Source organism: Emys orbicularis, chromosome 19 (assembly GCF_028017835.1).
Source record: "Emys orbicularis isolate rEmyOrb1 chromosome 19, rEmyOrb1.hap1, whole genome shotgun sequence".
Taxonomy (NCBI): Eukaryota; Metazoa; Chordata; order Testudines; family Emydidae; genus Emys; species Emys orbicularis.
The window spans coordinates 21,191,716-21,216,705 of NC_088701.1; the positions used below are offsets into that span (position 1 = coordinate 21,191,716).

The 24,990-nt window shown below is 60.5% G+C and overlaps 1 protein-coding gene across 1 annotated transcript; it reads left to right on the forward strand.

Moving 5' to 3' along the window:
* The first annotated feature begins 12,218 nt into the window (after nt 1-12,218).
* On the forward strand, nt 12,219-20,957 carry CDK4 (cyclin dependent kinase 4). Its single transcript, XM_065419419.1, has 7 exons — nt 12,219-12,448; nt 14,845-14,980; nt 15,433-15,600; nt 17,068-17,177; nt 18,046-18,096; nt 20,221-20,356; nt 20,865-20,957. Exons 1-7 carry the CDS (start codon nt 12,231-12,233, stop codon nt 20,955-20,957), a joined length of 912 nt encoding a protein of 303 aa, XP_065275491.1. The 5' UTR covers nt 12,219-12,230.
* Nucleotides 20,958-24,990: the final 4,033 nt, after the last annotated feature.

Consider the following 24,990-nt stretch of genomic DNA (forward strand, 5'->3'; position numbering starts at 1 on the left):
ACCCCAGCAGGAAGCGAAATAACAGCTGGACCTGTTACTGGGGGTAAACGCTTCAGGGTTGTTAAAAGACGCTGTCCGGGCTGTTAGCGGGGAGGATTCTATCTCTTTACATAAGAACGGCCAGACTGGGTCAGACCAAAGGTCCATCTAGCCCAGTGTCCTGTCTTCCAACATTGGCCAAGGCCAGGTGCCCCAGAGGGAATGAACAGAACAGGGAATCATCAAGTGATCCATCCCCTGTCGCCCATTCCCAGCTTCTGGCAAAGAGGCTAGGGACACCATCCCTGCCCATCCTGGCTAATAGCCATTGATGGACCTATCCTCCATGAATTTATCTAGTTCTTTTTTGATCCCTGTTATAGTCTTGGCTTTCACAACATCCCCTGGCAAAGAGTTCTACTGGTTGACTGTGTGTTATGTGAAGAAATACTTCCTTTTGTTTGTTTTAAACCTGCTGCCTATTAATTTCATTTGGTGACCCCTAGTTCTTGTGTTATGAGAAGGAATAAATGTTTTTATTTTATTTTATTTTATTTTATTTTATTTTACACTTCCTTATTTACTTTCTCCACACCAGTCATGATTTTATAGACCTCTATCATATCCCCCTTTAGTCGTCTCTTTTCCAAGCTGAAAAGTCCCAGTCTTATTAATCTCTCCTCATAGGGCAGCCGTTCCTTACCCCTAACCATTTTTGTTGCCCTTTTCTGAACCTTTTCCAATTCCAATAGATCTGTTTTGAGATGGGGCGATCACATCTGCACACAGTATTCAAGATGTGGGCGTTACCATGGATTTATATAGAGGCAATATGATATTTTCTGTCTTATTATCTATCCCTTTCTTAATGATTCTTTGCTCCAGCTGAGCTACAGAAGTGGGATTGGGTGGGAACCAGCAGAGCGAAAGGACATGTGGCGGGATGAAAAGTGACACCCTTCCCTTTCTCAGAGGATGGCGGTGGGGTTGTTGATGGGTGGCTGTCCTGGCTAATACCTGCTGAAGAAGCTAGACCTTCCTGGCCCATCGTCCCAGGACTTTAGGGAAGGCAGATCTGCACACTTGCTGTTTGCCAATCCTTTCCCCTCTCATGTTACACTTCGTTCTTACTGTTAGAATTAAGCAACGCTTTGATTTCGGAAGGCCGTTGGATCGCTCTACTCACCACTGAAGAAGTGAGGTTTTTTACCCACGAAAGCTTATGCCCAAATAAATCTGTTAGTCTTTAAGGTGCCACCGGACTCCTGGTTGTTTTTGTGGCTACAGACTAACACGGCTACCCCCCCGATACTCTACTCACCACTGGCCACAGAGCGCTGCAGGGGGAACCGCAGGTTGGACCTGCTGGGGAAAGCATGGTGGAGGCACAGGGTGGGCCAGCCCAGCGCCCGCTCCAGGAATTTCACACCAGGAGAGGTGACAGCGCTTGTGGGGGGTGCGCTCGGAGAGGCCACAGCAGGGTCAGAGGTGCCGCCCTGTAACTGTGACAATAATTATTAGTGCTAATTAAATAATAAATCAGAGGAGGCCAGCCAATCAGCAGCCAATGTGTTTGTAATTAGCCATTCCAGAAAATGACTGATGAGTTCTCTGGGGCAGGGTCCGTCGCCGTGGTCCCACGGCCATACAGCACCTGCCCAGCAGGGCCCCGTTTGGGGTCCCAAGATGCTGCCGTAATACACCTAGTTTATGAATCGTGACTAAAGCTGCTGTTTTGCTAGATGTTCATCTGCACCCTCCCCCCCATGCGTGGAACAACGTGAGACGCACGGTCTGCAGCTGAGTTCTGCCCACTCGTGACAGGAGTGGGTGTTTGTCCGCCGGCGGGACCCCGACTGAGGACACGGCCTCCACTCCGGTTCCGGCCCAGGAGAGCCAGAAAGGAACCATCTGAAGACAGTGTAAAACCAACTCCCTGCAGAGACGCACCCCTGGATGCAAACAAGCGAAGAGCAGCCCTGGATCTCTCCAGCACCAGGGCCATTTCCCTCCACTAGAGCCAGCCTGGGCCCTGTTCGTGGTGCTGAAAAGCTGGCGTCAGGGTGGTGGTAGGTTGCTCTTGGGACACCCTCTTCCCCCTGCCCCACTCGCCTCTTCTGGGGCAGAGCGTCTCGTTCAATCGGGTACAGCTGTGACCTGCTGCCCCCACCCCCGGCCCGGGGGATCGGGAGACACCCTGCAGCTGGAGCTGCACTTGTAATTAATCATTGAACGCTCTTGATTGGTTTCTGGTTGGTTTGCGGCAGGGCCCACAATGTGCCGGGCACTTTGCAGCAAGGACGGTCCCCTGTCCCCAGGGAGCGCCTGAGCTAGGAAGGGGCAGGCATGGAGGCAGAGGCTCCGGGAAGGGAGCAGCAAGTAGAAAGGATGGCCTAGTGGGCTGGGATCTGGCTGGGGACCTGAGTTCGATTCCTAGCTCTGTGGCTGACTCCCGGGCAGCCTAGGGGCAGGGCCGGTGCTACCATTAAGGCAAACTAGGTGGTTGCCTGGGGCGCCAAAAAGCGGTGCCCCCAATTTTTTTTACAGCGTTCCTACGCCCCCTCCCCGAGCGCGTGGTCGCCGCTCCACTTCTCCCGCCTCCCAGGCTTGCGGCGCCAATCAGCTGTTTGGCGCTGCAAGCCTGGGAGGGGAGGAGAATTAGAGCGGGGGCAGCTTGCTTGGGGAGGAGGCAGAGCAGAGGTGAGCTGGGGTGGGTAGCTGCCACACGGCTCCACGGGGAGGGGGGGAGCTGCCGTGGGGGGGGGGGTGCCTCAGGGCAGAGGGGGGAGGAGCTGCTGCGGGGGGGGGCGCCTCAGGGTGGAGGGGGGGCGGGGAGCTGCCGCAGGGCTGGGGGGGCGCAAGGTGGAAGTTTCGCCTAGGGCGCAAAACTTCCTTGCACCAGCCCTGCCTATGGGCCCTGTAGTGTCAGGCGCTGCACGGCCACAGAATGAGAGACAGTCCCTGCCCAAGACTGAAGAGACAAAGGGTGGGAGAAGGGAAGGATTATTACCCCCGGCTTTACAGCTGGGGGGCCTGCGGCTCAGAGGAAGAGCCTGTCCCTCCATTGATCCCAACCTGGGCCAAAGGGATTCTACTCTCCACTATCCGTCCACCCGGGTCTTTGGAAAGCTCCCGTCCCCGAGGGGAGCAAACCGTGGTGCTTTGCTCCTGCGATAAAGGCTGGGGCGTGGCGAAGGAGAAAGCAGGAGGCCTGGCTGCTCATCTTTCAAGGAGAAAGGCTCCGATAGCCATCTCGGGCGCTCAGAACACAATCAGGGTAATGGATGGGGAAGGCGCTTGGCCAGAGCTGCTGTTCAAGTCATTTCCCTGGAGAGGAGGCGATCCACGAGCCATTAACCCTTCCATGGGACGCAGAGGAAATTCTCCGCTGCGGATTTTGCTTTCTGTCACGCCTGATCCCTATCTAGACGTGTCCTTATATGGCCCTCATCACCCTGGTATCTGAGCACTTCACAGAACCCCTGGGAGCTAGTGGGGCATTATCCCCATTTTACAGCGGGGGAAACTGAGGCACGGCGCGACTGAGCCCCAGAGCCATTGGATACAGACCACTGGCACAATTTTCCCAGGGGCATGGTGGATTCTCCATCGGCGGCCATTTTAAAATCAAGATGGGATGTGTTTCTGCTCTGGGAATTCTCTTGAGGAAGTTCTCTGGCTTGTGTTATACAGGAGGTCCGACTAGGTGATCTTGGACTCTATGAACCCCCAGTGGGATCTGGGCTCCTAATTGCCATTGATTTCCTTGGAGGATCTGGGCCTAAGTGACTGGAAGCCAGGACTCCTCCCCCAGGCTCGCTGCTCTACCCACTAGACCTTCCATCCTTTTTCAGGGTTGCCCTCCAGTTGTAGCCCCTTATTATTCCCCCACCAAGATTGGGGCTCCCGTTGTGCCAGGTGCTGCCGCAGATGGGGAGCCAGGGCCTGCCCCAAAGGAACTAACCGGACAAGGCAAAGGGTGGAAGAAAGGCAGGACTGTTCTCCGGGAAGGATGCTGAGGCTCGGAGAGGGCGGGATTTTGAACAGGGCTCAGCACCCAGGATTGAGACCAGCTGAGCTCTTCTGACAAATCAGGTCCTTTATTCAAGCACCTAAATGGGAGCAGGGCCGTCCTGCGGAAGATCTAGCTCCCCGGGACTTGCCCGAGGTCTGTAGCACAGCTGGGAAATAACGTCACAGCTCCCGCATCCCCAGCGAGCGCGTTAACCACCAGGCTGCCCTCCCTCATGTCCTGTGACCCTGGGCACCGGCTGCGTCTGGAATGTCAGCGCCACACGAAGGCGGGGGCAGATCAAAGGTGCTAAAAGGCAACTGGATGCATTCGCCTCAGGATGGCGCCATGGGGACCTCTGGCACAGTGTCTGGGGAAGCCGGCCGTGCTGGACGAGGGATCACCGTGTAGAAGCCCCGGGCGGCGTGCCAGATATGGGCTCGGTGACGTGCAGTGTGCCAGCCCAGCGAGAGGGGTCATGGAAAGGGAACGCTTCCCTTTGATCGCAGCCCCACGAGGAAACGCAGGAGCTGAGAACATTGCTCCCGTGACATTGTCACTTGGTACGTCTCCGGCACAAGGGAGTACCCGGCTGGCTTGAGAGGAGGCTTCCGGGGACTCGCTGGTAATTGGAATGTGCCAAAGGCAGCAAGTGTGTTTGTGTGTGCGTGTGTGTGTGTGTGTGTGTGTGTGTGTGTGTAAGAGAGAGAGATATCAGCAGGTTAGCGTGTGTGCATGACAGCAGAGCCGGGGGGAGGGCCTGGCAGCTCCCAAAGCCTTCCTAGCCGCCATCAGGCCTTTGCCCCCACCGAAATTCACCCGGGTGCAGAGACGGCGCAAGGCGAGAGGCATAAGTGGCGTCTAGACCAGGGTTTCTCAACCTGTGGGTCGAGACCCAGAATTGGCTCGCCAGAATGTTTCAAAGGACGGCGCGGCAGCTCCTCTCCCACGGGGCGGGCTGGGGTCGCCTCCCGGCTCCAGGCACCGCAGCCTCTGGGCTCCCGGCGCCACTCAGGTTTGGCCCAGCCGTCATGACGATGGGAGCCCGGGTAGGCCACAGTCGAGCGAGTGGTGCTGTAACCCCGCGAGCCGGCTCACATCTCCACACACACACATTTGATCCAGCCGGGGCGCCGGGGCCAAACCTGAGCGGTGCCGCAACCCCGGAGCTCGCAACGCCCCCCCGGCGGGGAGAGCCAAGCCCAGCCAGCCCCACAGCACAGGAGCTGCAGGAGCTGCCACTGGGGTGAGTGCCGGGCAGAACCCAAGGCCCCCAAGGGGGCAGGATCGGACCTAAACCACCCCAGGGCCTCCACTCCTAGCCTATTTACTGGGCTGTGACAGGTCATAAAAAATGGGTCCTGAGCCCAACGAGGTCGGGAACCACTGGGCTGGACTGAGTGGACTCCTGCGTGCTACATCTCCTGTTTGGTACAGTGCTTTCAGACCACGGTGCCTTTCGCATGCACGGCCCCCCGCAGCCAACGGGTGGGAACCTGTCCCCTCCCCAGAGCCCCGCATCAGCCTCTCGTCAGTTTAAACAGCGACGTGGCGGCTTTCGCTTCCACGGCAGCCGGGCAGGAGCGTCAGCCCCTGAGCTGAAGACGAGCGGCTGCAGCTTGCGGGAACCTCCCAGAGGAAGGGTCGGGAACCCCTGACTCCCTGCAGGAGTGGGAGGTTGTCAATTTCCTTTCCCTCCTCCCCGTGATCTCTCCTGCAGGCGGCCAGTCTCTTTTTCTCCGACCCATTTAATTTCCCATCATCCTATCTGGCTCCCAGGACAGCGCAGGCCCTGGGTGGGCGTCAGACCCAGCACCACGCCGAGCCTGGGCTCTAAATCCATTCAGAGCAGCCGGCAGACCCATCAGCAGAGCCTGGGGCTGGCTCCCCTCTCATGGCCAGGGGGTTGATGACTGGGCTGTCTCTGAATCTTCCCAGGCAGCAGAGCGGAGGCGCTGCGGAGCTGGGGGGGCAGAGGGTTTGCATTGCTAACAGTAATGATGGAGGCCAAAACCACACTGACACCTTCCTTTGCCATCTGCAGCCTGGCCTGCTACCCACGACCCCAGTATGTCTGGCTGCATGAAGCCCTGGACACCTGCTCCAGCTCCCAGCCATGGGTGGGTGGCAGGGACATTTAAGCCGTGTGCTTTTCGACCTGCCTGCTCCCTGCCCTCACTTCTCCCAGCATCACACCTTTTAATCGAGCTGCCAGGTACAGCGTCAAGGCCACACACCCCACCCAGTGGGGTCCATCTCAAGCCCCCGCCGTACCCAACTCCCCATCCTCCTGGACCTTTCTGCCCCCGGAGAGTCTGAAAGCTGCGATGGGCCGAGGTGTCCACAAGGGGGGCCCAGCACACCATGAAACGCAAGAGACATCTGGGGCTGAGATTTGCAGAGCTGGATCCCCTCCCCTTCTACTGCCCGCCCCCCCAAACTGGGGAACAGGAAGGGGAGGTGTGGAGGGGAACCCCACTTGATTGGGGATTAAGAGCAAGGATGTGGATTCTCCTAGTCTGCCCTGCTGCAAAGGCCTAGAGGGTCGGTGAAGTCCCCACAGAGCTGGCAGGCCTCTGGGGTTTAGGATCCCTGCCCGGAGCTCATCCTCCAATGCAGAAACAGGAAGAGCCCAGCGCCTCCTGCAGGGGGTTCTAGGAACTGCAAGCCCCATCCCAAAGCATGGGGCAGTGCGGAGACTGCAGCAGCCATGCCACGCTCGTCAGAGGGCACACGGGGGTTAAACCCCCAAATGCCGTAGGGCCTTAGAAGCTCTCCTGCCGACATAGTGCTGTGCACCCGGGCACTTTTGGGGTGTGACTTATGTCGCTCGCTCGGGAGGGTGGAATATTCACTCCCCTGAGCGACACACATTTTGCAGCATCCACAGTGGTGTAGACAGAGCGTTAGGAATGAACCCAGAGCTCACTGGATTCCTCTGAGCGGGAACCTTCCTTGTAACAACAGGACTCGATTCAGCCTCGGGCCCCGAGAGGCAGCACATAACGCTGGGTCTCTATTCCAGCCCTTCCCTTCCGTGACCCGCGTCCTCAGAAGCCAAGATTGCAGCGGGCCTATGAGCCACGTTAGAGCCTAGAATATTGGCGCGTGAGCCAAGCGGTGCACGGGGAGCCCGGGACTGGAATCACCGGGGCAGAAGATCAGACTTGAGGTGCATCAGCAGAGCTGGATGTGACGAGCCCAACGCCAGAAAAGCAGGAGAGGCTGAGGGCAGGGATGGACGGCCCAGGCCCTCCCCACCCAGCGCCGGTTAGGCTGTCCCGCTATCGGCCCCTCTCTCTCCTCAGCACATGCACAGGAAATCAAACAAACCCCAACCCCGCCCGTTTTGGTTACAAAGAGACTGGAGTCATTCCTTGAGAAATAGCTGGGAGACACCTTGGGAAATCTCCTCCCTGTCTTTGCTGCCACTCCGCTTGACCCCGTGGCTAAAATCAGGCTCCATGTGAAATGTACAAAGGCTCAGTTTTCAGTTCCGAGTCCCTAGGGTACTTGGGGTGCACCGGAAGCTTGGCAGACAAGGGGAGACCAGATCCCTGCCTGGAACTGCTGATTGACCTTTCCCCATTTCTCTTTGTTACTATCAGGAAATGCCAGACACCCATTCAAACCAGCCCAGAGCCCTGGCTCGCTGCGGCACCAGCCTGTGTCCCGCATGAGGGGGCATCTTCCCCTCCACCCCACTTTGCTGTCTCTCTGGGCACATCCGATGCCAGTTTTGGCTTGTCGGCCGGCCCGAAGCCGCGCGGCCGGCCCTAAATAAAAACATGAATGATCGCAACGGGTAGCTTCCCAGGAGAAAGCAGCAACGATGTCTTGAGCTGATTTAAGTGGCTTCAACTAATTATACAGCTTAACGACCAAAGGCCGTTTACAGACAGGTCCCCGAGCGTTCCTTGTGGTGGCCTGCTTGCCATGCAAGGAGGCACTGTCGGGCTCTGTGCCCACACTCCTGAGCAGAGGGAGCAGATCACAATTCCACAAGGAACCTTCTGCTTTGCTCCAGGCCGGGCTGAAGAATTGCCAGGGCAGGCATGGCATGGAGCGTGAGAGCATCCCCAACCACAGTGCCAGCGCGAGGATGCAGGGTGAGAGCATCCCCAACCACAGTGCCAGCGCGAGGATGCAGGGTGAGAGCATCCCCAACCGCAGTGCCAGCGCGAGGATGCAGGGAGGCTTGCTGGGCTGCAGTTTGCAGGAGCGGCTGCTGCCGTGTTGGGCCGCTAGCTGGGGGCCTCGTTACCCGGGGGGTCGGCAGGCGGCTGGGGATGCAAACGCCACTGGAAACTGCAATCCCCGGAGCCGGCTGATGGGAGATTGATTGTCCAGGATCCCAGGGGTGCAAGCCCAGATTCCCTCAGCTTAGACTCTCAGAAAGGCTGTGGCAGCCCTTGCTCCACCCCACAGGAAGCCTGGCAGGGTGGGGTTAACACCCTGGGAGTGGCAGCCAGAGAGGCCCCGGGTCTTGCCAACGGAGAAATGGCATGAGGCAGCTGAATCCAGAGGGAGAAGAGAGCAACCCGGCAGGAGCTGGTGGTGTGGTGTCCCAGCATCACCTGTGCGCTGCAAAACCTGACCTGTATGACACGTGGCCACGGGCTGAGCCCAGCCCATCATTCCTGGCTGGGTCTGGGCTGCAAGAAGCCTTTGTTTTACGTGATTGTCTGGGCGATGCTGCACCTGACCAGCCTGGCTTAGGCACCTTAGGATGCTGTGGAGGGGGGGATCCATCTCTGTGATAAATGAAGGGGGGGGGGAAGCTTTCTTTTATGGACACCCAGTCAGCCAGTAGCTATAAAATCCCTCTTGGTAGCTGTTCTCTAATTGTTCTACCTGTAAACGGTTAAAAAGTCTCACTGCTCTGCACAGGTAAAAGGAAGTGAGTGGGCACCTGGCCAGAAGAGCCAATGGGAAGGCTAGAACTTTTTAAAGTTGAGACAAAACTCCCCCCTTTTGTCTTTCTGTTCCCCTGGGGAAAGGCGGACAGGGCAGAGCTACGCTGTAAGAAGCTTGGACCGGGTATGAAAAAATCATCAGTATCATACCTAGAAACGACTCATTTAAAACCCCAGCTATGTAAGTAGAGCAGGGAATGTCTAGGAAGACGCGATTAGGTTTATCCCTTTTATTTCTTTATGGCTTGTGGATTCCTCTGTGCTAACCCCAGGTGCTTTTGTTTTGCTTGTAACCTTTAAGCTGGACCTCAAGAAAACTATTCTTGGTGCTTAATCCTTGTAGTTGTTCTTTTAAAACCTAGCAATAGCCTGAGTTCCCAGATGTATTTTCTTCTTTTTTTTTGTTAATACAATTTATAAATAATAATAATAAATAATATATTTTTTTGTTAATAAAATTTTCCTTTTTTAAGAACAGAATTGGATTTTTGTGTCTTAAGAGGTTTGTGCACAGGTTGTTTAATTAGCTGGTGGCAACAGCTGATTTCCTCCCCCCGCTTTCTCAGCTCTTCCCCGGAGGGGAGTGTGAAAGGGCTTGAGGATCCCCCATAGCAAGGAATTCCGAAGTGCTCCTTCCTGGGCTCCCAAAGGGGTTCTGCACTTGGGTGGTGGCAGCATCTACCCATCCAAGGTCAGAGAAAAGCTGTAACCTTGGAAGTTTAATACAAGGCTGGAGTGGCCAGTGATTAATTTTTAGAATCCTTGCGGGCCCCCACCTTCTGCACTCAAAGTGCTAGAGTGGGGGAATTAGCCTTGACAACCTCCATTAAGCCACCACCACAGCAGCCACAATTAGTGACCAAAAGGCAACGGAATCCAGGGGAGTGGGGATGGAAACATGAGGGAGCAGCTTCCAGGGGTTCTCCTAGACAGGGTCCAGCTGTGGGCAAGACTGGGGTGTGCCCCATGGCTGGGAAGCCGCGAGGGCCCCCATCCCCGTGGGCTGGGATGCAGGGGGAGGTCGGCAGGATATGCAGCAATGACCATGCATCCAGAGCTTTAGTGGCATGAGAGATCTGCCCTCTGCTGACTGTGTGGATGGCCCAGGAGGAAAGAGGACCAGGGGGTGACACGGATCCCAGTCACAGAGGAATCTGTTGCTGCCAAGGGGCTGAGAGAAGGAAGAAAAGTCTGCATGGAGAGAGAGGAGCTCCCTTGGGGCAGCCCCGGTCCCATTACAAGCTCTGGGGGCTGGGAGCAGCACCACGACCCAACCATCTTTAGTGGCGCTGACTCAACAGCTCCAAGAGACGCCTGCCTGAAACACCCAGCGATGCAGATGCTGTGACCAGGCAGGTCCGAGATTGGGGTTCCTAGGTGCTACCACGATACGCCTTCTCCTCCTTGGCTGGTGCACCTGGAAGATAACAGCTCACTACTGGGGCTAGCGATGCTGGAGGAGATCTGTGTCGTGGTGCTGATGAACCAGAGTTCAAGCCCACCAGACAGGTGGGTTCCTGGGAGGCTTGTGCTGCTTCATTGGGGGCCACGAAGGTGGGGGAGGGGACAGAAGAGCCTCAGAGCTGCCCTCAAGGGGCCCGATGTGGGTGTTGGGGATGCCAGGATGGGCCCCTTCAGAGTAGCACCCAGCACCTCAGGCACCAAGGACGGGTGGGGCTGTGGGGCTCTGGCAGGGAGGCCCGGATGGGTTGTACCCTGGCTCCCCCAGGGGACGTGGCTGTCAGCGGGGATCAACCCAGGGGCGGCTGGCCCCTTGGCACACAGAGCAGACTGCCAGTGGCCCCGGGCTGGCAGCAGTAGTAGAGCTGTTATCCCACCTTGGAAAGGGAGCAGGCCTGTGCCAGGAGGAGGGGAGCTCGGCCTCGCCCCACTCCGCCCCTCCTTGGAGACAGGGGCCCTCGAAACCTGCCCAGGACCCTCCCACGGAACCCAGGAGTCCGGGCTCCCCCGCCTCCCACAGAACCAAGGAACCCAGGAGTCCGAGCTCTCCACGCCCCACAGAACCCAGGAGTCCGGGCTCCCCCCAAGGAACCCAGGAGTCCGAGCTCTCCACGCCCCACGGAACCCAGGAGTCCGGGCTCCCCCCAAGGAACCCAGGAGTCCGAGCTCTCCACGCCCCACAGAACCCAGGAGTCCGGGCTCCCCCCAAGGAACCCAGGAGTCCGAGCTCTCCACGCCCCACGGAACCCAGGAGTCCGGGCTCCCCCCAAGGAACCCAGGAGTCCGGGCGAGTGGGGGGAGGGGGCTGCTCCATCGACCTTCCGGCCGGCCCGTCTCGCTGGTTCCGGTCCTCCGGCCCCGCCCCCGCCCGGGCCCCGCCGCCGACACCCGCGGCCCCCGGCCCCGACCGCTGCGCTGCCACCTCGGGGTGAGTCCGCGCCCCCCCCCCCCCCGAGCCCCCCGGTACCCCGGGCCCCGCCTCCTCACAGCCCCCCCCCGCGGCCCCTACACCCCCCCGCCAGCCCCCCCGGTCTGGGGATTCTGCCCCCCCCCGCACCGCCCCCCAAGTTAGTCCCTGCCGGGGGGGGGGCTGCTGGTCCCCGCTGGGGATTCCCAGGGGAGGGGCAGTTCCGCCTCCGTCCCCTCCCCCACGGCACATGGTGCGGGCCGGTGGGGGCAGGGCTGGCCCTGGCCGGTGGGGTGGGACCGGGGTGGGGCGAACCCTTTGCCCGGAGTCTCGCCAGCGACCGGACCGGGGCCTCCCTCTGACCAGCGGGGCCGGAGCAGGGTTTCTGTGCTGAAATGGCCAGGTGGGGTGTCTGTTATTGTAGGGTCGCTCATGGGGGCTGGGCCCCACGCGTCGTGTGCTTCCTCCCCTCCCCCCCCCCCCGCGTGGGTGCCCTCGTAGGGCTGCCCAAAGGGTCTGGGGCCGAGGTCGCTGCTGTTGTAGGGTGGCTGTGGTATGGGGGGGGGGGGTTGGTGCATTTTTAGGGTGGCGTGGGACACCTGCAATGTGTGTGTGTGTGGGTCTGTGGTAGGGTTATTGAGGTGGTGGGGCAGCCGTTCTGGGGTCGCTCGGGGTCCCGGACGCTGGGCAGTTGTGGGGTCACCCTGGCTCTGCCGCAGGAACCCCATATTGTGTCTTTCAGGGGTGGGGTGGAAGGTGACGCATTTATCTTGGGCAGGGGAGGGGGCCCCATGGGATCCAAGAGCATGGGATGGAGCTGGGGGGGAGCAGACAGGGTATCTGAGTAGGGGGGAGCGGGCTGGGCAGTGGGGTGCAGGCGGTGGTTGCTAACAGTTCATAATCCCCTGTGCCTTAACCTGCCGACCCCTTCCCTCTTAGCCGGTGCGGAGCCAGGATGGCGAAGGAGATGCGGGCGCAGTACGAGCCGGTGGCGGAGATCGGCGTCGGCGCCTACGGCACCGTCTACAAGGCCCGGGACTTGCAGAGCGGCAAGTTCGTGGCCCTCAAGAATGTGCGCGTCCAGACCAACGAGAACGGGCTGCCGCTCTCCACCGTGCGTGAGGTGGCGCTGCTCAAGCGGTTGGAGCATTTCGACCACCCCAACATCGTCCGGTGAGGCGCTGGGGGCGGCTGTGCGGACGGGGGAGGGCTGGGAGGAAGCCGAGACCGGGGGAGCACTTGCACGTGGTGCCCAGTCACGTGGGGCGGGGGCTGGCGGGCGGGCGCTTCGTTTGCATTGGAGGGAGTTTGGTTTTGGGGACCCAACAGCCACTTCCCTCTGCACCCCCCTGGGATAAACGTCCCAGGCTGTGCAAGAAGGGGAATCAATATCCCATGGGGGGGACTCCCCCCGGCTCGAGGATGTGGGGGGGGAAAGGGTAAGGACGCTTGGGGGTGTGGGTGGGAGGTAAGGAGTGGGGAGGGGTCCCCAATCTGGGGTCTGTGTAGGAGGCACACGGCTAGTCCTGCCTGGGAGGTTGGAGTGGCCGTGCAGGGGACAGAACCCTGCCCTGCTCTCTGGAGCCTCCTTTCCTGTATGAGCTAATCCCTGGGAGCTGGAAGCAGCCCCAGGCCGCTTTGCGCTCGTTTTTCCAGCTCTGGGAAATGTGCGGCCGGTTCTAGGAATTGAGCCGTGGTCTGGGAGCTGCCTCCTTCCTGCGATTCCTGAAACGCTAGCCGCGGGGAGGGAGAGCGCCCGGGGCTGGGCCGCGGGAGGGCTCGGCTGGCAAACGGGCGGGTTTCCACTGGCAGAGGATGTCCGTCCTCCCCCCGCTGAGGGGCCCGCCTGCGCTGGGGGTGGGAGAGGAGGCTCAAGAGCTGCTCTGAGTCTTGCCTGGCCTTGGCCCCCAGGTGTTTATAGGCCTGTTGCGTTAGGCCAGGGGTAGGCAACCTATGGCACGTGTGCCAAAAGCGGCACGCATGCTGATTTTCAGTGGCCCTCACACTGCCCGGGTTCTGGCCACCGGTCCAGGGGGCTCTGCATTTGAATTTAATTTTAAATGAAGCTTCTTAAACATTTTAAAAACCTTATTTACTTTACATACAACAATAGTTTAGTTCTATATTATAGACTTGTAGAAAGAGACCTTCTAAAAACGTTAACATGTATGACTGGCACGCGAAACCTTAAATCAGAGTGAATAAATGAAGACTCAGCACACCACTTCTGAAAGGTTGCCGACCCCTGCGTTAGGCTTTTTCTGCCAGCCGGTTCCGCTCCGCTGGGGGTCCTGCCCACGCCAGCCTGGGGCACTGCTGGCTTTACAGAAACACTGGGGTGACGGCAGGAGAGCTCCAGGGAAGGAGGTCACTGTCGGGTGGGGTCCCCATCCTGCCCCTCTCCCGGCTGTACCGAGACGCTTGGGGGTAAATAGAGACGTTTTAGGGAGCTTCTAAAAAAATCCAGCCTCGGTAGCAGGGCCTTGGGGGGAGGGGGTGGGGGCAAGGCTGGTGGGACGAGTGGCAAACCATTGGGGAGGGGGGGGGGGTGCCGGGAGGCAGGGGGAAAGCGGTGGGGTGGGGGTGCGGTGGGGATTGAGGGCAGCCGCATCTGAAGGGACCGTAGCTTTCTAAGCGCTTAGCTCCCTGGCGGCCTCCTATGGTGAGAGGGGCTAGTGGAGCTGTCCTGCCCCCACCGCGAAGGGCCAGGCCTGGCACGCTGCCCCCAAGTGATCTCCGGGGGTGGGCGGTGGGGACACTGCTGCCCTTGGTGCTGCGGCTCCCCCGTCAGAGGAGCTTTCAGGGGCCGGTTCTGCTGGCTCCGTCCCTTTGAGTCGCGGGCCCTGAGGGATGCAGACAAAGTTTCCATTTTGTCTGCATGTGAGCCTGGCCCTCCTGTCTCTTCCCTGCTACCAGCTTCACAGACATTTCGCAGGCAGTTCCCAGTCCCTTGTCTGCCTCTCTGAGCCAGAGGGCAGTGCGGCAGGATCTCCGCGTCCTGTGCTGATTAGCTTCCAGGAAGCAGGGAGGAAGCAGTGGGGCCCCGGGAATTGCTGATTGAGTTATCCGGATAAGAGTCTGGAGCCCTGCTTTGGGCTATCTGGCGGCAGGATCTGCAGCTGGGGAATCGAATCAGCCCAGTACTGGCTGGAGCTCTGTTATTGGTTGGGGGTTTGATACTGTGAGCTCAGGGGCATGCTCAGAACAGGGGCTCAGGAAGCATGTCCCCAAATTACCATGTGATAGAAAGCATGGGGGGCAGGATTGGGGGCTGTAGGTTGGGATTGAGGGACATTGGCAGAGCTGTGTGTGGGGCAGGGGACCTGCAGGTCAGGACTGAGGGGCATTGGCAGAGCTGTGTTCCATCCCTCTAGATGGGCCTGTCCCGCGTTGGGCCCAGACAGCCCCGGGCCTTCGCGTTGTGTTGAGCTGGATCGTTGAGTTCCTGCAGCTGCGAGCGGGAGCCCCACTTCCAGCAGAGCAAGTGTCAGTCAGACCCCTGCCTGGCCCCTCCCTCCCGCACTCCGATCCCCAGCCCCTGCCAAGCTCCCTTCTCCGCCTCCCCGCAGGCTGATGGATGTCTGTGCCACCACCCGGACGGAGCGCGAGACCAAGGTGACCCTGGTGTTCGAGCACGTGGATCAGGACCTGAAGACGTATCTGGACAAGGCGCCGGCCCCTGGCTTGCCAGTGGAGAAGATAAAGGTACAAGGGGAATCAAGCCCTCGGCTGTAGGGAGCTTCGGGGATGCCCCCGCCCCGCGGCACCCACTGCCCTCGTGACAGAGGGTGATTGGGGAGGGGAGAGCTGCTTGCCTAGAGGAGGCTCCAGGAGCTGGGCTGGTTCAGCCTGGCCTAAACACATCTGATTGCTCTCCATCAATACAGCCGGGGGAAGCCCAGGGGAGGGACGAGCTAGTGAAGGCAAAAGACAACGTTGGCCCAGGGTCTGGAACAGCCTCCAGTAGGGGACAAACAATCCAGCTGGTCCGGAGCTGGAGCTGGATAGCTTCGCGAATGGGATGACATGACAGGCTCCACGGCTGGATTCGATGCCCCAGGAGGGCCCTTCCTGTCCTGTATCCCTGGCCCCCGCCCCACTTGTGCTGCTGGGGCAGGCAGGGAATCTGACCCTGCGCTCTCCCCCTGCTCGGCCAGGACCTGATGCGCCAGTTCCTGAGCGGCCTGGACTTCCTGCACTCAAATTGCATCGTGCACCGCGACCTGAAGCCGGAGAACATCCTGGTGACCAGCAGTGGGCAAGTGAAGCTGGCGGACTTCGGCCTGGCCCGGATCTACAGCTGCCAGATGGCCCTGACCCCTGTGGTGAGCGCTCCTGGCCCTAAGGCCTGTGCATGTGGAGGGGGTGGACGGAAGCAGCTTTTGGCTCGTGGAGCCCGGCTCTGAAATGCTGAGGTGCCTCCTCCCCTGCTGGGCCCCAGGCCCCCTGCGGTCCCGCACTTGTGCCTGCGGTACTCTGCCTTTGGCCCCGCTGTTGGGCGGGGAGAGATTTTTCACGGTCAGTGTCTGAGCCGCTGCCGTGGGTGGGGATGGCGGGTTGGGAGCCGTGTGAGCCTGAGTCACTGGAGGGTGACTGCCTGCTGCCTCATCCTCTGCTGCAGGCATCTTCCCGCAGAGGCGCCGGCCCGGCCCCGAGCCAGAGATCCTGTGCTGGGTGACGGGCTCCTTCCCCGGGCCGGCCTGGCCTGCTCTCGCTGTCTGTGAGCCCACGCGGTGCTCCGAGCAGCAGCCTGCTGGGTGCCCTCTCTGCTGCAAAGGGAGGATTTCCCCAGGGTTCGGAGCTGCCCAGACACGAGTGCTTCCCAGTTACCCCTGTCAGTGGGATCTTCACTCAGCTTCTACAAGGCACCACCTGCGGGGGGATTAGGGGGACCAGACAGCAAATGTGAAAACTCGGGACAGAGGGTGGGGGTAATAGGAGCCGATATAAGAAAAAGACGCAAAAATCGGGACTGTCCCTATAGAATCGGGACCTCTGGTCACCCTAGGGGGGATCCCGGGGAGACCCCCGCCGTGCCAAGTGGTCCCCTTGCCACCGGTGCTGGTGGGAGTGGGGTGTGCTGGGAACCTGGCAGGGGCTTGGGCGCACTCAGCCATCATTGGCCTGGGCTCCCAGGGCCTTTGTTGGGCTGGGCTGGGCTGGGCTGGGGGTCCAAGCGCGGGGTGTGTGTGGGGGGGTGAAGGTATAGCCGGAGCTCATGGTTGTGTGAGCAGCAAGGGGGCCTGACACAGCAGCTATTCCTTCTCTGGGGGCTGGAGATCCAGGCCCTAGTCTGAGGGCCCCTGCCCTGCTTGAGGGCTGAGAGATCTGGGGGTTCTCCAAGCTGCTAACTTCCAGCTCTTGGGGCACCTGGGGGCAGGGCCGGGGGCAGCCCTGCCCGGGCAGGCTGGGTCTGTAGCTGGGGTGCTGCTGTCGGGGGTTACCCCGTCATGTCTCCACGGAGATGAGCTCCAATGTGGTGGGGCGGGAGGGGGGGAGCTGCAGGCTCCGGCAGCCCCCATGCTGCTTCCCCCCCAGCCAGTGGGGTGCTTGGAATCTGTAGGGTAAATATCGTGCCATAGGCAGGAAGTGGGACCTGCAGGTGAGGACACTCAGTCTAAAGGCATTTCCTGCCCAGCAGGGACCGGGAGCTCTGAGCTTCCAACCAGCCCTGGAGAGACTCACCCTCCAGGAGATAGGGAACTCGTAAGCTGCTTGCGGGAGGGGAGCCCTAAACCCCAGCAGGCTTCTACCCAGGGATGGGGACACAGTCTGTTTCTGTGTCCGTGCAGGTGGTTACTTTGTGGTACCGCGCCCCGGAAGTGCTGCTCCAGTCGACCTACGCCACCCCCGTGGACATGTGGAGCGTCGGCTGCATCTTTGCCGAGATGTTCCGGCGAAAGTGAGTGTGCGTGGGGAGGAGCTTGGCGGGTGCTGGGCAGGGCCGGGGTGCGGGCACTGGGGTGCCTGCAGACACAGGGTGGGCACTGGGTGGCGTGGGCACGGGCGGGTGAGGGTGTGGCTGGGTGTGGTGCGGGTAGGCCTGGCTGGATGTCCATGTATAACCTTGAACCCCTCCCGCCCAGCATCTCACGGAGCCAGGAACCCTGACTCCCAGTTCCTTGCTCCGACCAGTCGGTCACGCTGCCTTGCAGTAACATGGCCCTGCTGGGGACTAGGACGGGCACGGCTGGGTTGGCTCTGGCCTCCGGCTGGCGGCAGACCATGGTGGGGAGCCCACCTGCTGGTCTCTGCCCTCCCCCCGCCCCCCCCCTCCCCCCCCAGCCCCTTGCTGTAGCTTAGCAAGTCCAGCTGGGAGACAATTGATTAGTGCTGAGCCAGGAACTACCCCCCCCCCCCAGGCTTATCAGCTCAGCTCTGTGCTGATAGCCGGGGAGGGGCCCCGCGCTGCCAGATCTCCTCTCCCGGCCTTGTGGGCTCAGCTCTGGGCCTCTCCAGGGGTGGGGGGATGTGTGATAATGAGGCTGACGCCCTGGTGCCCAGCGGGCCCCTTCTGGGCAGGTCATGGCTAGCTGGGGGAGGGGGAGTTGGGCCCGGGCCTGTTACTGGCCCCTCCAAGCCCTCCCGCCATTGTTCAGCCTCTTTGGCCTTTGAGCGGGTGGGAGGGTGATGTGGGTGGGAGTGTGTGCCCATGCAGCCACCTCTGGGTGGGGACGGGATGGCTCTGGTTCTGCCCAAAAGGGAGGGGGCTAACGGTGGGGAGCACACCCCACGCTCAGCTCAGCAGCCAGCCCCTCTCTCCCCTGCAGGCCCCTCTTCTGTGGCAACTCGGAAGCCGACCAGCTGGGCAAGATTTTTGAGTAAGTTCTGAAGCTTCCCTAGTGTCTTGTGGGAGGGGGCTGGATGGGGGCGGGGGTGGCACCCTGGGGTCGCGGGGGGATGGGCACTTGAATGAGGCACTTAAGGGCCGAGCCAGGGTGGGGCTGGGGGACCCAGCCCTGGTTGAGAGCTGCTGATTGATGGGACAGGGCGGGGCAGCGGGGGCCTGGGTGTAGTGCTGCTGCCTGAGGTATGAACACAAAAGTTTGTGGGGCGGGGGGGCTGCTGGGAGCTTGTCCTCTCCTTTATCCTGTTAACAACTCTCCGGGACACTCAGTAACCGACCCACCCTGCTGTGCTCCAAGATGAAGCCGGGTCCAGCCTTGTGCTGCTTAGTGACTGACCTCCTCTCACATCCCCCCCCTTCCCTCCCCGGGTGGCCAAGGAAGGAGGCGACCGGTCGAGAGGTTTTTTTGCCGCGTGGGGAGCAGAATGTCCAGGGTGCTGCCTCGTGCAAGCGGCCCGGGGCCCAGCGCCGCGGGCAGCTCTGTGCTAGAGGAGGAGAGGTGCATTTCAACCCTGGGGCCGAGGGGACAGTAGCGGTGCCGGCGCCTGGGTTTGCCTGAATGCGCGGCCGGGGCTTCGAGCTACCCCTGCCTGGTCTGCCCAGGATCGGAAGCCGGGGTAGGTAGTTACTAGGCGTATTACGGTAGCGTCTAGGAGCCCCTTTGTGCACGGCGCTGCGCAGACAGAACAGACACGGCCCTTGCCCCAGAGACGGCCACTATAAGGGAACAGTCTGGTGAACACGGGTTACCTTAGCGGGGGTTAAAGAGGCCCCTTTGTTCCTAGCAGAGACAAGGTGTCACGGAGTCCCCGGGTGACGCTCGGGAACTGCTCCCTACGAAGGCAGTCAGGACTCTGGGGAAGTCTCCTCTCTGCGAGCAGACTGTCTCCAGGGCAAGCAGCTCACACGGCTTCACCTTCCTGGGTCTGACCTTGGAGCATTCAGCATATGCCCCTCCGTGCGCTTCCCACAGCGAGTCCGCCCAGGCGGGGTCCTGGGGAAGCCAGAGGACCTGCACGCACCCCCACTTCGCAGTCAGACGTGACTCTGAGCCAGCCAGTAAAACAGACGTTTATTAGATGACAGGAACACGGTCTAAAACAGAGCTTGTAGGTCCAGCGAACGGGACCCCTCCGCCGGGTCCATTTTGGGGGGCAATGAGCCAGACAACCACGTCTGCACTTCATTGCCCGTCCCCAGCCAGCCCCAAACTGACTCGCTCTCCAGCCCCTCCTCTTCCTCCTCTGGGCTTTGTCCGGTTCCCAGGCCAGGAGATCACCTGATTCCTTTGTTCTCCAACACCTTTAGCTATCGCCTTGCCAGGGGGGAAGGGCCCCAGCCATTAGTTGCCAGGAGACAGAGTGTCGGCCATTTATGTACACTGGCCCTTTGCTCTGCAACAATTACACACCCCTTACCCCACCACCTAGAGACTTAAGAAATGCATAGGGGAAACTGAGGCACCCCTACAGTATTCCGAGGAAACATTAAGACAGTCCCAGTTCGTCACACATGGCTGGAGGGGCAGAGAGCCGGGGTGGGAGATATCCTGCTGGGAATCGTGGGTGAGGGATTCGGAACTGGGCCGGGAGAGGCTCTTGTCTGAAGAGGCTGGGGCTGTGTAGGGGGCGGGAGATGGGCAGTGGGTCAGGGAGCCTGGGCTCGGCTCACAAAGGGCTTATCAAGGAAACAGAAAGCCGGTATCCTTGGAATCCCATGCAACGTTAACCTGTGGAACTCACTGCCACAAGAGCTCACGAGGCCGAGAGCTTGGCAGGGTTCAGAAGAGAATCCGACCCCCCATGGGTAACGAGAGAGAGAAAAATACCTTGTTTTTAAACAAGGGATCAGAATCCTTTAGCCTCGGGGCAGAGGGAAAACGCTGGCTGGAGTTAGTAGGGCATGCTGTTCCCTCGCATGCCCGGCAGAGTTCCCCGCACCTTCCTCCTGCCTTGGTCGGATGGGACAGTGGGCTGCGTGGACCTCTGCTCTGGGCTGGCAGTGCCCATGTCCCACCCCTGCCTGGGTGCCAGTTGCTGTGCAAAACCAGCCCCCTCCCTGCTGCCCCATCCCAGTCGTTCTCTTCCCTCCCCCGCAGCATGATCGGGCTCCCGGCAGAGGACGACTGGCCCCTGGACGTGGCCCTGCCGCACTGCGCCTTCACGGCACGCTCCCCACAGCCCGTGGAGATGTTTGTACCAGAGATGGAGAAGCTGGGGGCGCAGCTTCTCTTGGTAGGTCGGGGCAGGGGGGAGATGATGTGGGAGTAAGGGCGGGGAAGCAGCAATAATTTAGCCTGAGAAGGAGAATTGGGGAGGGGGCCCTCTGGAGCCCCTCCGAGCCCCTAGAGCTGCTGATACTGCTTGGCGAGACGAGGGCCTGGTCCACGTGCTGCAGCCGCGGGCTTCTCAGCGGTGGGACCTAGTCCGTGTTTGTTCCCACTGTGAAACCAGCACGTGGGGTCGGCTGGCTCTGGAAATGACACGCCCAGGGGCATCGGCAGAGCTGGGGGGAGGGGGCTGCGCGTCGGGGAGCCCAGGGTTGGGAGAGCGGGGGGCTGCGGGTCGGGGAGGGGGGACAGGACGCAGGGTCCTGTTAATTCGCCCTTCACTCTTTGAACACCCAGTTGGCTCAGCTGGCCCCCAGCTGATCCACTGGGTGGGGAGGCCCAGACCTGAAGTCCCTCTCTGTGGGGGTAGGGCGGTGTCCGTCCCATTTAACCCTTTCTCCTCTCCTCCCTAGGAGATGCTGACCTTTAAACCCTACCAGCGGATCTCGGCCTTCAACGCACTGCGTCACCTTTACCTCCAGGACAAGAGCCTGGTGGAGGGGTAATGCCCCAGCGCCCCCCTCTCCCCTCCACGGGGACCCAACGGAGGACTCGGGATACTGCCAGTTCTGCACCCGACCCACGCCCCCGGGGGGGGCACAGCCACCAGCACGCACACGGAGACGGACTCGAGCAGGGAGCGAGACGCCTCCTCCCCGGTGGCGTCTCTCCCCTCCCCCCCACGGGCGCCTGGTCCCGGGCAGGCCTAGCTCTGTTTAAGGTCAGTTTGTGTTGGGAAGGGGCCCGGCGGGGCCTCACCCGGGTTCTCACGGACACTTTGAGTAGCCCTTTGTAACCGTTTACAAGATAACTGTTGCTGCCTTATCACATTCCAGCCTCCTGCCGCTGGTCTCAGCTCTTCCCACCCCGCTAGCGAGGGGCTGAGAGCAGCACGACAGACCCCTCCCCCTCCCCACACTCGGGGCAGGTGGTTTTTTTTTTTTTTTTTTTTTTTACAAGAAATATTCGCGCGCGGTTTTTCTACTACCAGGGCGGTGGCCAGGGCGAGCCGCCGGATTGGTGCACGTGTGACAGTTGCTTCCCCGAGGGTGGATTGGGGAATCCCGGGGGGGTGCTCCCTCCCCCGGGGCCGGGAATCGACAGTTTATATTTATAATGATTTTTCTCAGACACTTAACTTTTTTTTTTTATCGGCTCTAAAAATGGTAAGAGTCTAATAAAGGGAAGGCAGGGGGATGGGAGGGCAGCGCCCGGGCAGACCTGGCTGCCCTCGCGTCCGGCCCCACCCCAGCCTGCTTTGTCACTTGGCTTGCCTGAAGGTGTCTTGGGTTTGACTGGTGTGGCTGAGAAGCCAGGACCGCGCCCCTCGTCATGTGGGGGTCAGAGGTCCCCTTCCTCTGATCGCTGCTGGCCCAGTGACTGGCAGGTTACGGGGTCGCGGGAGTGGAGGCAGCTGGGCATTGCCCCTCATTGCTCTTGACTGGCTTGTTCACCCGTGGGTCTGAGATCCGGGGGGGGAGGAGGAAGGGGTTGTCGACCCCGGAAAGCAGACACCCCTTCCTCTGCGGCAGTGGACAGAACCATGCCCCCTGCTCCCAGAGCGTCCAGCCCAGGCTGCAGCGGGTGGCCAGAGACAGGACCCTGAGAGCTGTGTACTTGTTCTCACCTGGCATCCCTCCCAAGGGGGAGGGGTCATGCTTATGTTCCTGCCTTCTGCCAGCTGGGGGTCTCACCGCTGGGGGGGGGGAGAGAGAGCGACTGCACCTTTACTCCAAGGGGAGAGGGAGGGAGGAGGAGTGTCCGCCCCCCAGTGATACCGCAGAGCCGGAGGGTCACTGAAAGGTGTTTATTTGAATGATCGATAAAGTAACAGATACACACAACAGTGAATGAGCTGTGCAGGTTCCAGCCACTCCACTGGACGCTGATAACACGGGTCCAGCACGGATCCCCCGGCCGGGGAGCCAGGCCAGAGGCTGAGCAGACTGGGGAGAGGCTGACGTCCTGCTGCCCCTCTGTTTAAACACAAGTCTCTGGGAGCAGCGTCTGCTTTGCTAGCGCCCCAGCCGAGTTCTGCCCCACCTCCGGGGGAACCCGCACCCACAAGCGCTGCTGGGAAAGCCCCCTCCGAACCAGCCAGCCCAGCGAAAGCACTGAAACCTCTAGTAGCACTGCCTGGGGCTGAGTCACGCTGGAGTCCCCCATGCCCCCGAGGGTCTGTGTGCGGGACCTTGCCCTGTGGCTCTGTTTACATACCAGCTGAGGCTGGGGACTTCCCCAGGGAGCGGGGGGGATGTGCTGTCATCATCAGCTGAAGCCTTGAACTCTATGCTGCAAGGCGGCCTCAGCTGGCAAATGATCCAAGCGGGTGGCGGAGAGGAAATGGACTCCTTCAGCGCCCTGGTCTCCCCGCTCTGTCGGGCTGCACCCAGGTGCCTGCTCCTGGCAGCCGGCACCTGGTGTGCATTTAACACTGAGGTGTGGGCACTCTCCTTGAGTTCCCCACAAGGGTTAATTGACAAAGGAGCCAGCAGCATTCTGCTGTCTCCGGTGGGCATAGCCCAGAGCTGAAGGGCAGAGTTTGGGGAGAGGGCCCTTGAATGAAGGGTGGCTGGAGAATCGGGCGCTTGTGCTGGTTCTCCAGAAGGCCCCAGTCTCCTTGCCCCGAGCCTGGTACAGGGAGGGCTCTGTCACACTGCGGGAAACAACCTTCTACTCCTACAACATACCTAGAGTTTCCAGCTAGACTTATAAATAAATAGCATGCAGCCCCTCGGGGCTCTAGCCACACTAGTCACAGGGGTGAGGGGACTCACAGAGGCAGGGCGGGAAGAAGAATCAAAACTATCCAGTGTTGGTTAAGGATGGTGCTTCTCCTGGGGAGGGAGGGGGGGGTTACCCAGCTCTGCCTGGGCCCTCTACTGCATGCGAGGGGAGGGGGAGCAGCCGGCATCTTTTGGTGAGCCTCCAGCCCCACACTACTGTCAGCCTGAGTCCAGCCAAGCGGTGGCTGGGCCAGCGTTGTCTTGCCAGGGAGCTGGGTTCCACCTCTTCCTGCCCAAGGCAGCATGAGGAGGCCAGGGCCTGGCCCAGCCTGCCAGGGCTTTGGGGCGGAGGGGGCCTTGGTCTGGCCCAGAGCTACGGCCTGCAGCGGGGGCTGGTCTGTGCCATCGGAGCTGGTGGAGACACTCAGTGCAAACTCGGGTGAAGGTGACAAGCTAGCACTGTCTGTCCCCGTCCCTGTACTGTGGGGGTGGGTGTGAATCCATTGGCCCTATTCCCAGCTGAGCCTCGCTGCCCAGCCCCACACGCTAATCAACTTCGCCCCACTGCAGAGCACGGGACTAAGTGCCCAGCTGCACATGGAACAGCACCCGGCGCCGACTCCCCATGTCCGACCCAAGAGGGAGGGGCAGACACTGCCCCTTGGAGACCGTGGGAATGCAGTGGGACCAGCCCAGCCCTCCCACTCAGTCTCAAAGCCACACTCACCTGCTGCAGGGAGGTGTAGCCCTGCGCTCTAAGTAAGGCATCGGTCAAGCTGTGTCTGGCTGTTGGGCTAAGGTCTCAGGCAGGGGGTGCAGCAAAAACCAAAGAAGCCACAACCGGGGGCTGGCAAAGAGAGATCCCAGCCGGCCCTGCAACAGGCAGGGAATTGCCCTGCAGAGATCGCCTGGGCAAGGAATCCAGGCGGGGGATGGCTCCTCTGCAGCAGGCCGATCCCCTTACGACAGCGCAGAAGCAAGCTCCAGCTGACTGTGGCAGTGGAGGAGGATGGGACCCCAGCTCAGCTGGTCTCGCCGTTCCAAGAAGGCGGCTGGTCTCTACTGCCCCATGGGAGGTTAGGGTCGGACAGCTGGGGGTGAGCCATGGACATGGAGGTCGGAGGCTTTGAAAGATGCTTTTGCAGGGGGCTGAGGAGCTGGTCCAAGGCTCAGAAATGTTCCTGCAAAGCCCTTAGGTGGGGCACACCTGCTCAAAGGCTACAGCCTGGCTATTAAGATTCCACTTACTCGAAGGATAAAAATGCCAGATTTCCTGCTACGCACCAGCCCCCCGGTACCTGTTAGATCCCCCCCAGTCACATGAACATCTTCAGGGCAGTTAACTCCGCGAGAGGCTGTACGTTCTCCTTTTGGATTAGTACAGATCAGAGACAAAGCCCCCTGCCCCACCCCTTAAAGGAACGTAACTAACTTCCTAGATGCCGGGGCCCTGGCGTTTGGCTCTGGCTCCACGGTCTCTAAGCCACGCAGGTCCTCCCTCTCCTTGTCGGGTCAGCGCAGCTGCAGCCAGGTGAGTTTCCACAAGGGTAAATACAGCCCTGGAGTTTGCTCCTAGCCAGGCTACCATGGCCGGTCTCGGCAGGGCAACACGCTTCTCCGCGTTTGGCTACGTACCAGGAACAGAGCCAGGGAACTGGTGGGAGCAGGGCACCAACTACAGGTTAGCAGCGTCATGCTCCTAGCCGTGCCCAGCGCTCAGCGCGGCTGCCTGGCTCTGGCACGGCTGAGCCCGGGCTCTCGCAGCACGAGAACGTTCTCGCGGGGCTCCCCACCCCCCGCCGCTTGCCAAAGG

What these genes read in the sequence shown, in the direction of transcription:
- CDK4 (XM_065419419.1), top strand. Translation starts at nt 12,231, where the DNA reads ATGGCGAAGGAGATGCGGGCGCAGTACGAGCCGGTGGCGGAGATCGGC. An exon ending in CAGCTGGGCAAGATTTTTGA is followed by an intron (nt 18,097 to 20,220) that starts GTAAGTTCTGAA and finishes CCTCCCCCGCAG; the next exon opens with CATGATCGGGCTCCCGGCAG. An exon ending in TGGGGGCGCAGCTTCTCTTG is followed by an intron (nt 20,357 to 20,864) that starts GTAGGTCGGGGC and finishes TCTCCTCCCTAG; the next exon opens with GAGATGCTGACCTTTAAACC.